This window comes from Apus apus, chromosome 1, assembly GCF_020740795.1.
Source record: "Apus apus isolate bApuApu2 chromosome 1, bApuApu2.pri.cur, whole genome shotgun sequence".
Classification (NCBI taxonomy): Eukaryota; Metazoa; Chordata; class Aves; order Apodiformes; family Apodidae; genus Apus; species Apus apus.
This window is the reverse complement of record NC_067282.1, coordinates 101,263,963-101,279,920: the sequence shown is the minus strand read 5'-3', so window position 1 is coordinate 101,279,920 and position 15,958 is coordinate 101,263,963. Positions and strand designations below refer to the sequence as shown.

Sequence of the window (15,958 nt, the reverse complement as noted above, 5' to 3'; positions counted from 1 at the left end):
TTTGTTTGGATTCTGAGCTTCTTTAGAGCAAACTAGTAAGAAGTTTCCAAAACCACCTTAAAAACCTACTTGAGAATAAATTCTCCAGCCCATCCAGAGTTATTCCTCCAGTCTCTTTCAGAATCCACTTCCTGCTTTGATCTGTCAAAGGCAGATTAAGTCCCATTTGCTTTTCAGACATAAGAAGAAACAGGCATGCTTCCAGTAACTCTTAATTTGAAGGCAATCTGTACTCTCATTTTCCTGTGGCTGACACCTTAGACAGTGAAAGTCAAATGTGACAACTGCTAAAAAAAAAAATTATGCCTAAGTTGTGGTGATCATAGAGTCACCAGAGGTGAATATGAAAGTATCTTTTCCAGCTACAGTGGACTGCAAGAGCAGCCTTCAGTTCATGCAGGGTACACTGTGCTGACTTGCTGTCAAGCCCTACAAGGTATGGGCCCTTGCAGAGCACGCTCAGGCAGAGCCTGATCTTTTCCTCTCTCCAAGTACTGAGGTCTGGAACAACCTCCATGGTTTCCTGAGTAGAAAATTATTAAGCATCACCTCACTGCGCTTTCAGTGATCGTCTGTGAGCTACAGTTTTATCTATGCGTTTGTGTGTGTCTACACATCTGGGAAAAACAACATGTATACATTTACTTAGCACAGAACTATCACAAGTATCTCTGCAAATATTTGTACCAGCTGCCTGTAGGCTCCAAACAGAAGACTTGTTTATTTGCTATGTATACAAAGGTCAGAGTCAAAGTTAATTTTCACCTTTAATATGCTCATGATTCTTTGTTATTTAATGCTCCGTAAAAAGGTATTACAGATTACTAGGTTATTGCAATGACTTCTAAAGGAAATGGACAGCCATGAGGCTGAAACTACAGTGTTATATACATTATGTAGTCTTCAATCTACTACAGCATGAAGAAAAATACTTTTAAAATAAACAGTATTTAACTGAAAACATAGAAATGGAGCTTTATTTCTTACAGTATGGTTATATAACTATATTCCAAGATTAACATTTTAAAAAATGCTAGATCTTGAAAGGTCATAGATAAAAAGAGTCACGATGAAGATGAACCAGTTTTGCCCAGAAATGCTATAATGAGCACAGTGCACCGTTTTTCAGCAAATCCTAGTTCTGCCAAGCTTCAAGAGGCAAAAGCCTGAAATGAAAAAGCTTCCAAGTTGTCTAACTAGTCCATCCGTCTTGCTCACGAAGGCCCAGTGACCCACACTGGTCTAAGACAGCATTGTCACCACAGCTGTTCTTTGAAGAATGCCATCAGGAGGAAGAGATGATTCAGGTCCTTATGATGCCAGGCCTAACAAAAAGCCTCCAACAAATCCACTGGACACCACTATGTTCTGTTTGATAAATTCTGTAGACTGAGAAGAAAAATAATATTAATAAAGAACTGAGTCCATTTTGTCTGACTGTAACATTTAATACTTAACACTATTGCCTGGAAACAGGAATACCAGAGTTACGGAGGGGGGAAGCAAAATGTTTAATAACATGTAAAGCTGGTGGCAACAGCTGGCACCAATGGCTCTCGGCTGTCTTTAACAATATATGTAAAATTCAGTTAGCATTTTACAAGTCAAAATATAGGGAAATTGTCATAGCAATTTCATGCCAATACCACTCTTGCTTTGATTAAAACAAGACAGATGTTTAAAAACTCCCTGGGGGGGGGGGGGGGGTTGTGTGGGGAAAAAAGCATGAGCACCACAGTCATTTCAATTTTAATCACATGAAAAAAGTTTAAAAAAATATTATTTTTTGAACACTAGCTCATTGGAAAAGAAATACATTTCACTCCATTATGAGTCAGTTTCCTAACAACTTAACTGTACAAAACACACTTACGTAAGATGACATTTGTGTACAGTATGTCATTAAGGAATAGCACAAAGTATTAACATGTTATAGCAAACATGCCATTTCATAAATTCTCCACTTCAAACACTTCAGATTGGCTACTAGCACTCAATTAGAAGAAAGTAACACAATCTGGGGGAAAAAAAAAAAGGAAACAACTAAAAACTTTGATTCTGTCTCACCCATTTCTGTAAGGCAGGGCAGTTTAAGCTGAATGGGGTATAGAAAAAGCTAGAAAACCATCTCTCTTAAACTTCCACTTCAATCATATTAAAATTCAAGGTAATTTTTATCAACTTATGTGCAACTCCATAAAGGTTAAATTTGAGACATCAAACTCCTAACTTCAGAGGGCTACTGTGGCTGCTGTTACACTGTCTGCAGCGTATTCCAAGTCATAATTCACAATTACTGAGAACTTAAATAATCTATATGAAACCTGAAAATTTGTAAAAACAGGCTACACATTTTTTTACAAAATAAAATTATTAAATAAAAGTTTTCAAATGACAGCATGACACTCAGTGACACTGATCAGTATCACAGGCTACCTCTTTTCAGCAGAGTATGAAACTGACAGGTTTGGAGGACAGATATTCTCCGAGCTGCATGAAAATGACATTAAAAACCACAACTCTAGTTACAAACTGGTTTTATCTTTTCTCCAGAAAGGTCAGCCTTTTCCAACCAAGTAATTTTGTTATCAGCAGACAAAGTAGAATTGGATTTTGTCTTAGCAGCTACCAAGTTTTAACCACAACATACTCTACTTTTTACCATGTCATGACCTTACTGCTTTCCACCTAGCCAAAATCTGCAGAGAAGAAAAGGCAAAGCCAATGGCACCCCTAAGCTGTATCAGCTGAGCTAGAGCATTAGCTCTGAAGTTTGTGTGTTGTCTTTAAGACTGAACAAAACAGAAAGCTATATGAGTAAGAGTACAAACTGTAACTTTTAATAAAATAGAAAGCCAGACCCTTTTTTATGCCTCACCATGATAATCAAATTATGTTTTTTCAGTTTTTAACCTGCATTTTCAACTCATCATCTCCTGCAGAGGAAGGTAAGAAATATTGGCTGATAGAAACAGTTTATCACTTTAGACTTACCTCTTCAATTAGAGTATTGATTTCAGGTGCGGCCTTATTTGCACGCTTTTTTAACTGCTTTTTTGCTTTGTTTACATCTTTTTCAACTCTCTTCCAGTCAACTTGTACGTATCCACTATGACTAGCAATCTAGGAAAATAAAGAGGAATTAGTACCGTTGTAGTTAACATTTTCTAAATTAAAAATACAGTATCTTGGTGCCTACAAAGTGTTCTTCTAATATTTTTTATTATTATTACAGATACAGGAAAAGACATTGTGCCCAACACAACAGGTACTCTGCTTTAAACACTAATATTTTGCACCATAACAGAAGATCAAATTAGAACGTACTATGGCAAAATTCAGTAGACTCCTCTCAGTTTTACCAGCTCTCTATTAGTTATAAAAGCTTTAGATAACAATGCTTTTCCTTCAGCATTTATTGTAATACTTGTAATAAAAGAGAAAAGCACATTAATAGGATAACAATGAAAAAAACTGTTTCATTTCAGCTTCTTTCAGAATTATGGAATTCTGATTTGTGACAGGGTATCTGGGGCTAATCCAAATCATCCTTAGAAATACTGAACGCTTACTTTATCCTACATCATTTATACTGCCCAACAAAGAAGTATTTGACACAGGAGAATTCTCATACCTTCTACAAAACAAAGCCGTTAGGTAGAAAAATAATATGTCCTGTGTAGAGCACGAGTTCTCTAACATCAGCAAAATGGATACATTTTGGGGGATTGTTCATAGCAATTTACACTCAGACCCCCAAAATGCCTAAACAACATCTTATGGATGCTAAAAACATGAAGAATTTTTAGCACATTTAACCATCATCTCATCCCTTTGTCTTATTTCTCTTACTAAGATTTGATGCTGAAAAAAAAGATGTTCTATTACTTTACCAACACTGACAGTTCCTTAAGACAATTCAATTTTCTTAAGACAATTCACAAAAGAAACACTGAAATTTTCACAAAATCATAGCTTAAAAAATAAAAATGAGGCAATTACTGCATGCTCTGGAGAACAGTTAACTCATTAATTGGAAAAAAAGAGAGGAAAAAGCTGAAACTTTGGATTACTGCTTATTTTAACTGTTAAGACAAATAGATACAGACCACTAAACAGGTAAACTACTCTTTAAGAAGTGTGGGATTTCTCAAGTCCTTCTTAAAGTCATGTACCTTACGTAAGGGCATTCTATACACATGGTACAACTGGCAAATAAAAGTCACAAATTACTTTTGTGGAACAGGTATTTAAGGAAATACTATTAGGTTTGGCACAAAAAGAAGTATTTCACATTGCTTACAGGCACTGAATTTTGACTTTTATATAGTTCTATCTACCATATAGCTAAAATTAGACCACTTAACTTGTTTTACAACAGCTACAATAATTAAGCAACATATGTAACCACAAATTAGAATTTCATGATCCTGAAAAAACTAAAATGAAACACATGTCAGACAGATTTTGTCTGAACTCAGAATAAAGCTCCGGAAAGACCTCCCATGTAAGAAAGTAAACTTGAATTTCCATTTTTGCACAAGATGGAAAAAAACAATTCACTGGACAAATGCAAAATAAACTTATCAAATATTATACTCTCCTTTACTTCATCCCTCAGAATATAACAAATGTACTGACCTTGCCTGTCTATTGTAAAACCATTTATCCACAACGGCAGTAGTGCTTGCCACGGATAGCTAAGTCAGGACTTAGTGACATGGTCTGGCTGGTGTGGTGGTGTTAGGTCATAGGCTGGACTTAATGATCTTAAAAGTCTTTTGCAGCCTTGGTAATTCTGTGATTCTGTGACTGTCTATACAGTACAAAACCATAAAACCAGTTTTAAAGCTGTACTGATTGCACATCCAGTCACTGGATGATGAACCAAGAAAAAATGTTGTGCATTGGGGTAATTTTTATTTTACGAATTTAACATTACCTCAAGAATTTCAAAAAGGCCTGAGCATTGAATTAGCACCTCCCAACTCATAAAAGCAGAAGCTAAATACGGACTGATGTACCCAGTCCAACACAATGCAAGAAATGCTAATATAGTTGCTGACTTACAAAAAAATAGAAGCAAACAGACTTTAAAAGAAATATTTCATTAAGACTAGTTTAATTACCTCATTTATCAATACAGTACAAAGATGAGGCAGGAGTTTTTAATTTAAGTTCTGTTTAGCTCTCCCATAGTTACATTTGTATTAAATCTCCAGTTTACACAATAAAAAATACACTCATTTTCTCCCTGAACTTACTAGCAGAGATCTTAAGCTCTACTTTTGAGGTTTTGTATACATCTATGCAATAAACAACAGCGGACGATGTTTTTAATATAAAACTTATAGCTGAGAAGAAAAAAAAACCTGTAATTCACTGCAGTGACAGTCAATGCCTGTGCCATATCTGCTTTTGCTGCAGTCCTACTAATTATATAACTTTGTATCTAAGCACCGAAATAATCCCACTGAAGTCAAATGTCAGTGAGACAAACTTCAATTTTTGGATCTCAATACATCATATACAACCTATTTGCTTACAACAGTTAATTTACATAAACACAAATTCTTAAAGTTCACTAGTATTTTTAAACCCAGCCACTATAATAACAAACTGAAATACTAATAGTCTATTTTCATTTCCATACTTATACATATTAAGGAGACATCTAGGTCTATACATATAAGAATATATCTATTATTAAAGAGACACGTAGGGTGGTGTGTGCGTGTGTGTGTGTGTAGATTTCTGTTTGTACAGGAACATATATAAGGTAATGAAAAAATATATATCACATCAGTAACATTTATTTTTGTTCAAGATCTTCCAGAACTGTTGAAAAAATAATGGATTTTTTTCCAAAATAGCAATTGAAAAAAATATATCAATGCAGGAATACTAGAAATATATGCATCTACATTAAAGAAAATGAAGAATCTAGAAGGGGAGCTCTCATTTTGGGGGTGATACTGGGGAGGAATGCAAGGTTTCAGGAAACATTATTAAGAGCAATGAGGAAAAAATGTTTAAGAGCAAAAAATATGTATATGGTAAGATGAAACAAGAGAGTTTTAACTTCCTCAAAGACAAAATCTCTCATGCTAAAAGTGCCCAAGCAAGCCCAGAAAACACATGTGAGCTTCCTGTGCTCAGCTGCTTGCACAGCAGAAGAGCCTATGTATACTTTTAGGTGTTTTCTGGTATTTAGACAGGTGGCAACCCCCATCACACTCAACCAGTTGCCAGTACAGATCTGACAAGTCTGTAACTTCAATGTACAGATAAGGAAGGACTGAGAAACAATACAACTTTCTTTGTAGGAGTTAAACTCCAGAGGCTGTATATTCAGCCACCATCTGCCAGCACAGCTCCACTATAACCAGTGAAACTACTCCAGTTTACAAAGGCAGAGAAGTGATGCCCCTCCGTTTCATATCAGAACCAGCCAGAAATGTGTTCTTTCTTTAAAAGGCTGGCTTCCAACTACCACTTGCTTTGGCTATTCCACTGAACGTTCCCTATGTCTATAAACATCTACTGTCAAGTGAGATATTCAACACAAAACTGAATACAACTCTTTCTTATTGAGTCCCCACCCCCAAAAGCATGTCATTCTCTCCCAGTTTCACTGAGATGCCACAACGCCATCATGACACGGTATCAACCAACACCCGTTGAACATATACGCAAGGATATATAGTTTATTTAGCTTCTTGTGTTGTTTTCAAAGATTTAACTTTTCTCGAGTTAGAAAATAATTTAATGAAGAATTGAATTAATCAGTGGCATGTTAATAGAATGAGGCAAAACATCCATGATGGCAAAAATAACCAAACAAAAAATACAAGTTTACAATCAACAGTAAACACATAATGGGGAAACCTGCAATTTGTATGTTGACTGCAGAGCAAAAAGCAATGAAACCCTTATTAAGGATACAGGAGTTTAAAAACACAGAGAACAGGCTCTCATTAAGAACAACTATTTTTAACTACTTCATTATAGGAGAGCCACCTGAGTTCATACTTCCCTACTATCAGGATTTCATTAAATTCAGTGCTGTATAAACTAGAAGTTATACAAGGAAAATTCCTTACTTCTTATGAGAAATCAATTATATCTTCCTTAATATAGTGCATGGGTACTGGTTTTATACCAGCATACTGGAAGATCTATTTCAATAAAAAAGATAATCAATCAAATGAAATGGTTGAAATATCCAGCACAAAGATGTGATTAAAAAATCATGATTTTTATAAACTGTGTACATTCCTCAATGTAATATTTATTCTCTTCCTCAGACTACTTTTTATTTAATCTGCATTAAGAAAGAAAAACTTCTAGATACCTTACAAAAATCTGAAAAAATCTTTTGTGTTTCTTGTACAAACTGACACTTCAAAACTGTATCGCTTTCAATTTCCTACTCATTTTCTTTGGACAAAGTCATCACATGCTGAAGAAAAAAATGCAGGTTTTTTTAAATTTCAGGACTGAAATGTTTCATTGAACAGGCTTTAGCCAAGATTCTTGCCTTCTGTAGCTCTTTTTCTTCTTTAAGCAGGTAATTACAACATCAATATTGCAATCAGGAGTTGAAATGAAATCTGCAACTTCAGAGTAATTTATGGATAAAAAGGAAGTTTCTAGTCATGTGCTGAAATGCTCCTCTGCCCACTCAGGGGAAGCAGTGAACATGTATTTATAGGGAAATTAAAATCATGATGTGTGATCTTTAAATGAAAAAATTAAAGACCACAGAAATGTAATTACACTATAGAATTTATGACTCAGCTTTAAAACGCAAAATGTTTTGAATTAAAATGAAAGACCAAGGCATTTACTTCCTTCCCTTCCAAAAGTATCTGATCTTACTTAATTAAAGATACAGACAACTCAAGCAGAATATGCAACTCATTTTCCTCTTGGATTATACTCCTTTTCAGATACACCGTAAATTAGATCAACTAAGAAATCAAACACTCAAATGCATGGCAAATCTTTTTTATGTACAGAAAAGCTCCCCAAACTTCACAGTGCAAAAAGCAAAAAAGCTGCACAACTAATGTGTTTTACGTAAGTTCTGTTTTTCTTGGTCTACAGGTCTTCTTTGTTTTCACTTTTCAGCTTTCTGAAGTCAGAAAGACACCTGTAGACAATATACCACTTTCTACTCCTGGATGCCAGGCCTCAGGCATATTTAGTTTAAAATTGTCACTAAAAGAATTGAGAACAATGGCATACAAAGTGGAGAGAGAGATTTGGATCTTTAAATCAACTAGATGAAAATTATGACAAATACTTCCAATATACCCTGCATAAATATACATATACGTGTGTGTGTGTGTGTGTGTATATATATATGTATTAAAGTATTTATTTCTTCCCTCATGATCCAGAAATACGTATTACGGGATAAAGAAGTTGAGGATGCTCTATCAGATTAATTTGCTGGCATAGCATATTTTCCCCAAAATTTACATCTCGATGATCTTAAACCATTTTCAGATTTTACATCCTTGTAAAATTCATCCCTATCTTTAGGTAGAAGCCCAATAACCAATGATTTCTAGGAGATTTTAAAAGTCATCAATATACAATGGTGAGGCAGAATGAGTGCTAATACTATAAAGCTTCATATCAAAACTTATTTGACTTTTTAAATTGTTGTTGATGCTTGCTTTTGAGTAATTAAAATACAGTTTAGATTTGTTGAAATAAGCTCAAACCGAATAGTTGCAAGAGCATATATTCTCATGTAAGTGCTGCAGTTCAGTTATATGTCCAACAAGGGGGTTACAAAAAAACAAAGCACAAAACCAACCCAAAAAGAGAACATGATCATGAAGTAAGAGTGCTTCACGCAGCTGTGACGTTTTGATACAGCAACCAGAGGTACTACCCAGGCCTTCCTGATCAATGGTTGACAGCAGCCATTGCAATCAAAGGAATAACTAAAGATGGGATGTTGGGGATGATGGTGGAATAACTAAAGGTTGATGTTGGAAAGAATAAAAAAGGAGAGATATATATATATATATAATCTCAAAAACATCCTGTCTCTAAAAATGGTATATTATTTTCATGAACCTAAGCAGGCACCAGACTATTTCCTCTAGAACCATTAAAGGAAAAATTACAAGCTCACAGGTATTAAGACATGAAAAACATCAGTAAAAAAAGGTAAGAATTAGCTGGCATCTTACAGAAGAATATGTGAAATTCTCCTTCACTTAAAGGTCTGTGATCTAATTTAAACGTTTTTTGGAAATATGTTCTCCCTGAACTGCCATATCTGAAGAAAAATGCAAACGGTCTTGCCAGATAACATCATTAAAAAACTGTGGACTTGAAATCCAACTGAACAGCAGACTGCAATTAAGCTATCAGAAGTCATGAAAGCTTCAGAGGTTCAACAGATGTAACTAGTCAATACAGCATGGGCAGAAAAGAGAAGAACAGGGCTTCGTAATGGAACCAGAGCAAGGCTTCCAAGCCAGTGCCAAAGCTGTCTGCTTCTTCTAAAGCACTGATGAAATTCTCAAACCTACTTAAAATAAATACAGATTAAATCCCTTGATCTCCCTAACCATAGGTTTGCAGGCAGTTCCTCTAATCTGGCAATACTGAATCACATACAGCATCACAGTTTCTGCGCAGAGGTTTATTTTGGCTTACTACAAACCATTTTAGAGTAGACTCTGATTTACCACTGATTTTTAGACATGTCTCTTTTGCACACAATATTCCAGCTGAAATGCAATTTTTTTTATCAATAAGACTAAAAAGATAAAGTAGATAAGAAGCCTTCCTAATTACATTTTGCCCAACAGCTGTATTTTTCCTATTGTTCAGGAAATCACATTTGCCAACTTATAAAGCATGAAATTCTACATACTTGAAGCAGAAGAAAGCCACCACCTACTGCAGTTGCTGCAAGCTTTCCGACTTTCTGGAACAAAAATCCCGCACACCTTAGGAGAACAAAACAAAAAAACCCGGTCCAATGAAGTTGTCTGCTGAAGAATGCCACACTCCAAAATTCCCAACTACAACTATTGCTATTTTTTTCATTTAACAAAGCAAATGCATTTCACGTTTAATTTTTAAAATCAGAATATTTAATACAGACAGTATCTAATTTATCATGTCTATAAAGACAACATGCATGGTAGTTCATGGCTGCCTCATGGCCCCTTTAAAGTAAGCTTGAGATCTCCAGACCTTGTCTATACACAAAAGCTGTATGCTCCCATTAAATGTAGCATATTAATAAAGCACAATGTAAGAAAATAAAAGTGTTTGCAAACAGAAGGTAAATATATCATACCATAATATATATTAACTACACAACTCAGAAATTAAAGTATCTCAGGTAGAAAGAAAAGTTACTTGCCTACCACAAGAGTTAAAAGCAGGTCCTCTCTACTGGGACATGGCCTTAGTCTATTTTTAATGGTTCGAGGCAACTAGCAGGTTACTTATCATGTTCACGGTATCCAAACACTCCCTCATCAAACAGAAAACAGCACAGAGATCAGTACCATAGAATAGTTTGAACAGTAAGGGAGCTCTGGAGGTCATCTGGTCCAGCCACCTTCCAAGAAGCAGGTTAGCTGCAAAGCCCGACCCAACGTCCAAGATAAACCTGGTTACTCAGGGCCCTACACAGTCAAGCACTGAGTGTCTCCAAGGCTGATGGTTCCATAACTTCCCTTGGCAACTCGGCTGGTGTCTGACCTGCCTCTCCCTCACAAGCCCACACACAGAGGGCAATTTCCCCCCTCAGCATAGCAATAGTGAATTCATATTTATATACATTAATACATGCAGAGAGGTATACACATCTATAGATATTGAAATAAGCAGTTTCTACATCTTTCAATAAGCCAGTTTTTATGGATGCCAGATGAGCTATTCCCTAGAAGCTTCAGAGTTTACGTACACATGTCTAACTTTTAAAAATAATTTTAAGGCTACAAAGGCTAATAAAACAGACTGAAAGCTAAGCCTACATTCATCAAAGCTGCAATGAGCCTAGACATGAAAATTTAATTTTTCGTCTATTTTATCTTCCAAACATTGCATAATTTGATTTCAAGTTACTGCACTACCATACTGTTGTTTTTCACTGAATATAAAAATTTTTAGAGTACTGGGATAGACAAATACCATGCAAATACCTTTGACAAATAAATACCCTGACATAGCTGCTATGGCTGTGGCCACATTTTCCAGTTTCAGTTCTCATCTTTACTTTCTAGCTTTCACCAGGAATTATTTTAGCGTAACTATGCTGTGGTATCTCTCTCCAGTTAACACGAGTGCAGACTTGATTTGCTCCAAATGGCTCCAGCTGAATTGAGGGAAAAAGTCTCTACAAAATGGGGCTCTTAATGAAAAGTATACCGTCCCACACATTTTTTTCTTTATTTCTTTTACCTATAAAATGTCATAGCCACCACCATATCGTAATGAGGTTTCTAAATCTATACTAGTAAGGACATAAGCCTTTCCATACAAACAAAAGTTATACGCAGTAATTTTCCATTTATTCCTTGTACTTTGAGAGGTCTGACATTTCCCCGAATCCTTTTCACATTAACTGGTATGCGTTCCCCTAGATAACTGGTGATTTACCAATACCACAAAACACTAGAATGATGAGTCACAGCAATGAGTTAAGAGATGGTTCACAGATGAATAACCTTGATCAATGACAAAGGAAATCCCGCTAGAGAAAATACATTTATCTGCTTCAAATAGCTTTGGAAATGGAACTTTTAGCACAGTAAAAGGTCTAGGACAATTATGAAAAGTGATGCCCCTCACCAGCCAGTCACACCGCCCATCACAATCTGGGTAGCTACGGAATATTTTTCTACGATTGGACCTGAATTCCTGCCAAACACACGATTCCACCAATGGTGACGCCGCGCATATTCTGTTAAATCCAACACTTCATAGGAATCATCATCACTTTCATGTTCTTAAAAAGAAAAGAGAAAAATAAAACCAGTTACTTACTCAGTTATACCTCAAATTAACAATCTATGTAAAAACCCCAACCATTTACAGAACTGGTTTTGGTATTAACTAGCTAATGTAATAGTTTAAGTTGCAGCATACAGGCTATAGTCCAGCAGCTCACAGAATAGAGGATTTTAAGATTTTATGCCATAATCTTCAGGGAAAGGAAGACGTCAGTGAAGGTATAATCTGTAAAATCCATTACTGACCCAGAAAAAGGTGAGTGTGAATCTCCAACTTGTTAAAGTACAGGAAAAAAGAGGTATCAGATGAAACTACCAGGGAGCTGCTTCAACACCAAAAAGGAAAGTTTTCCTCTCCTTCACACCCCCACCCACCAGAAGCCCTGGGTAGCCTGTGGAACAGCTTGCTGTGGGACGCTGTAGGAATCAAAAGGTGATGTGGACTCCAAGTAAGAACAGAACAAATTAAAAGGGTGTGGGAACAAAATCCACAAAAGGCCACCAGACACAAAGACAACAACCATGGCTCAAGAGGTCCTGGGCTGAAAATAATTAAAAACATTCTGAGAAAGCGTAAGTACGTGCCTTCCCTGTTAAATCTTTCTTAGTGCATCCTGCAGCTAATGGCTTTCACAGGTTGCTGGGTCTTCAGCTGACCTACTACAACTGCTTTTATGATCTTAAGCAACATGAAACATGTCTAACTTAAGAGAAAGCACACAATTCTCTTCTGGATAAACCAAAACTTTGAAAGATTGAGAACTTCTGACCTAGTGCTTTCTTCAGATGGCTAGATGTTAGCAGATGCTCATATGCCAAGAACAGACACTTCTGTTCCTTCTCCTCAACAGGTGAAACAGATGAAGTTGAAACTTCAATTAAGTTCCATATTTGCAGTACAAATGCTCTGCCAACAATTTCAAAATAGGCTGCATACAACTTCAAATTAGAGATCCCAAGTACCACATACAATCAAAGAAAAGAGATTATTTTCAAGTTCTCAAAGGAAAGTATTTTAAAAGCATATATGACAGTTCTATGGTCATACATCAATTAATTCAAGTCCACTTTGTTTAAACATATTTAAGGTGAAATTTAAGTTCTGTAATGATGCTTCCAGAGAGGAAGTTAAATCACCACCTAAATGATAAGAGGGTTGGAGCACCTATTCCGTGAGGACAGCTTCAGGGAGTTGTGGCTGTTCAGCCTGGAGAAGAGAAGGTTCCAGGGAGATGTCATAGAGGCCTTCAGTGCCTGAAAGGGCCTACAGGAAAACCGGGAAGGGACTTTTTACAAGGGCATGTAGCAGTCGGACGAGCGAGAGAGGCTTTAAATTGGAAGAGGGCAGATTTAGGTTAGACATTAGGAGGAAATTCTTTGCTGTGAGGGTGACAAGACCCTGGCCCAGGTTGCCCAGAGGAGCTGTGGCTGCCCCCTCCCTGGCAGTGTTCAAGGCCAGGTTGGATGGGGCTTGGAGCAACCTGGGCTGGTGGGAGGTGCCCCTGCCCACGGTAGGGGGGTTGGGACTAGATGGTCTTGAAGGTCCCTTCCGACCCAAAGCATTCTGTGATTCTCTACCGATTAAAAACACTCCCTTCCTGGTGAGACCCTACTACGCCTGCTCTGCAGGCACCTACAACTGTTCTGTGCAAAACAGACGTCACACCCCTCGACCATCCGCCCGGAGGAAGACACGGAGACGCCGTGACCTGCAGCGAAACCCCCGCTTCCCCGCGGGCTCCGCTCCGCAGCCCCCCAGGCCCCGGGGCGGCCAGGCCGAGGCCAGAGCCCGGCACCTACGGCTGCCGCTCCCCGCGCTGCCTGCGCGGGCCCCGCCGGCCGGTCTGCCCCGCCTCCCGCCCGGCCTGCCGCCCCGGCCTGCCGGGCGCTTCCACCGCCGAACGGCGCGGTGCGGGGCCGCGGGGTGCGGGGCCGTGCGGGGCGGGGGAGGGGCAGGGCGCCCGCCGTTCCTCCCCCGCCCCCAGGGCACGGGCACGGGCACCGGCACCGGCGGGGGGCCCGGGCTGCCCCCGCTGCCGGCAGGAAGGGGCGGCCGCTGCTGCCTCCCTGCCCAGTTCCCTAAGGAAGCGGGGCGGGACGCGCGGCTGCAGGCGCGGCCGAGCCCCCCGGGGAGGCCACTGACCTGAGGCGGTGCGGGGCCTCCGCGCCGCCATGTCGGCTGGTGTTGACAGCGAAGCCGGGCCCGGGGCCGCCCCGCCCCGCCCCCAACGGGCCGCCCCGCACCGCCCCCGCCGCGGGGCCCGCCCCGCGCCTGCGCCTGCCGCCGCGGGAGCGCGGGGAGCCCCCGGGCTGCCTCCGGGGCTGCCCCCGGGGGAGGCGGGTGGGGCCGCAGTTCCCCGCCGGGGAGGGCAGGCAGGCGGGGGCCAGCCCGCAGCCTTCCCGCAGCGCGGGGCTGACGCTGTGGGGCTCGGCTTGTGTGCGGTCAGCGCCGGCGCGGCGGAAGGCAGCGGGGGAGCTGTGTGTCCCCGGCCCGGCCTGGCCCGGGAAGGCGCGGGGCTGCTGGCTCTCTCCTGCCGGGAGCGGTGCCGGCTCCGCGGGCTGCGCAGCCGCCGTCTCGGTGCCGGTGCGAGAGGGGCCCGGTTCGGCCCGGGCTGCTCGGATGAGGCGGGCTCCCCCGCCCCGTGAGGGACCGGGAAACAAAGGGAAGCGCGCGGCCCCTGAAAGAACAAAGCTTGACGTGAGCGGCGAGACAGTCACCAACGAAGTGAAACTCGGAGTCGACTTCACCCCAGTTTGCTCCAACGCAAAGGGGGGGGTGGGGGAGGTGGGTGCTGTTGGTGCTGCTTTGGTGGGCTGAGAAACGCGTTTTATTTCCCTGGGTTTGTTTAGGTTTTATTGGGTGCAGCTCCACACAACCTGCGTGGCCGTGACGGCGAGGTAGCTGACACGGCAAGCACAGCTCCAGAAATGCCGTGGCAATACGGACATCGAGGAAACAAGAGCGTTCAGTTGTTCTACATGATAAAACAGAATTGGAAATTGATTATTTAAAAATGTTTACAGCCCCTCATTTGGACTCTATTGCTGCTAGTACACAGGATGGGCAATTAAAGTGAAAAAAACCCACTTTTTCCAATGTTGTAAAGCTATTTTTATGGAGTGAGACGTATCTTGCAACATGCAAACCAAGCATTTAAGATTCTAATTAACCATGTAATTATTTCACCAGGCTTAACATACAAAAAAAAAATCCAACACAACAACACCAAAACAAATAAACAAAAAAAGAAAGGAAAACATACATTCCATGTAAGGGTACTTTTTGAATCAGCTTTGAGATTGAAGTTAGCCTATAAAATTTGCAGTTAGTTTATAAAATAGTGGCTTGCTTATTAACTGCTTTTTATGACAAACATGAGCCATCATGATAATCAGGTGGTAGCATGCCAGACAGAATGAGGTAACACATTGTTTTCCTTAATATTTTCAATAAATTATTTCTGTATGGAACTCGAATTTGTCTCTACAGTTTCTTTTGACACGCCTGACATCATTGGACTTTTATGTTTAAGCATAAATATATTATTTTAATTCATTTCCCAAGCAGTAACAAAAAGCTTGTTGAATTTACTGCTAAATAAGTCACAGTCTCTTTTCTAAAATTAGCAGCTTGTCAAAGAAAAGAGGTTGGAGTGTGTCACACAGTCCTTATAAATAACACTGGAAGGCAGCGCACTAATGAAACTAAAACGGCATCTTTCCTGGCTTCCTTTACAATGCTAAGAGTGGCCCGAAGGCAGCACAGCTAACTCGTCCATGGTATCTCTAGAGAAGGTTCCCCTTGTCCAGGCATTTGGGGTCTTCCTGACTGTTGTCAGTTGCTGTTCATACCTGCGCATATGGAGACATGGTAATGGTGGCTGTAGCAGCTGAGACTGGTGACGCTCTGGGTCAAGACAAGTCTACAGATGCAGCGGGTGCCTCCATTGCTCATGGTA

The 15,958-nt window shown here is 39.8% G+C and overlaps 1 protein-coding gene across 1 annotated transcript; it reads right to left on the bottom strand.

Annotated features, from left to right (window-relative positions):
* Nucleotides 1-748: 748 nt before the first annotated feature.
* Nucleotides 749-14,240, bottom strand: FUNDC1 (FUN14 domain containing 1). Its single transcript, XM_051638465.1, has 5 exons — nt 14,143-14,240; nt 11,839-11,995; nt 9,905-9,980; nt 2,995-3,123; nt 749-1,389 (listed from the first exon to the last, which is right to left on the bottom strand). Exons 1-5 carry the CDS (start codon nt 14,171-14,173, stop codon nt 1,312-1,314), a joined length of 471 nt encoding a protein of 156 aa, XP_051494425.1. The 5' UTR covers nt 14,174-14,240; the 3' UTR covers nt 749-1,311.
* Nucleotides 14,241-15,958: the final 1,718 nt, after the last annotated feature.

What these genes read in the sequence shown, in the direction of transcription:
- FUNDC1 (XM_051638465.1), bottom strand. Translation starts at nt 14,173, where the DNA reads ATGGCGGCGCGGAGGCCCCGCACCGCCTCAG. An exon ending in ATGGGCGGTGTGACTGGCTG is followed by an intron (nt 9,981 to 11,838) that starts GTGAGGGGCATC and finishes TGTTCTCCTAAG; the next exon opens with GTGTGCGGGATTTTTGTTCC. An exon ending in TCAATACTCTAATTGAAGAG is followed by an intron (nt 1,390 to 2,994) that starts GTAAGTCTAAAG and finishes TTTTCTTCTCAG; the next exon opens with TCTACAGAATTTATCAAACA.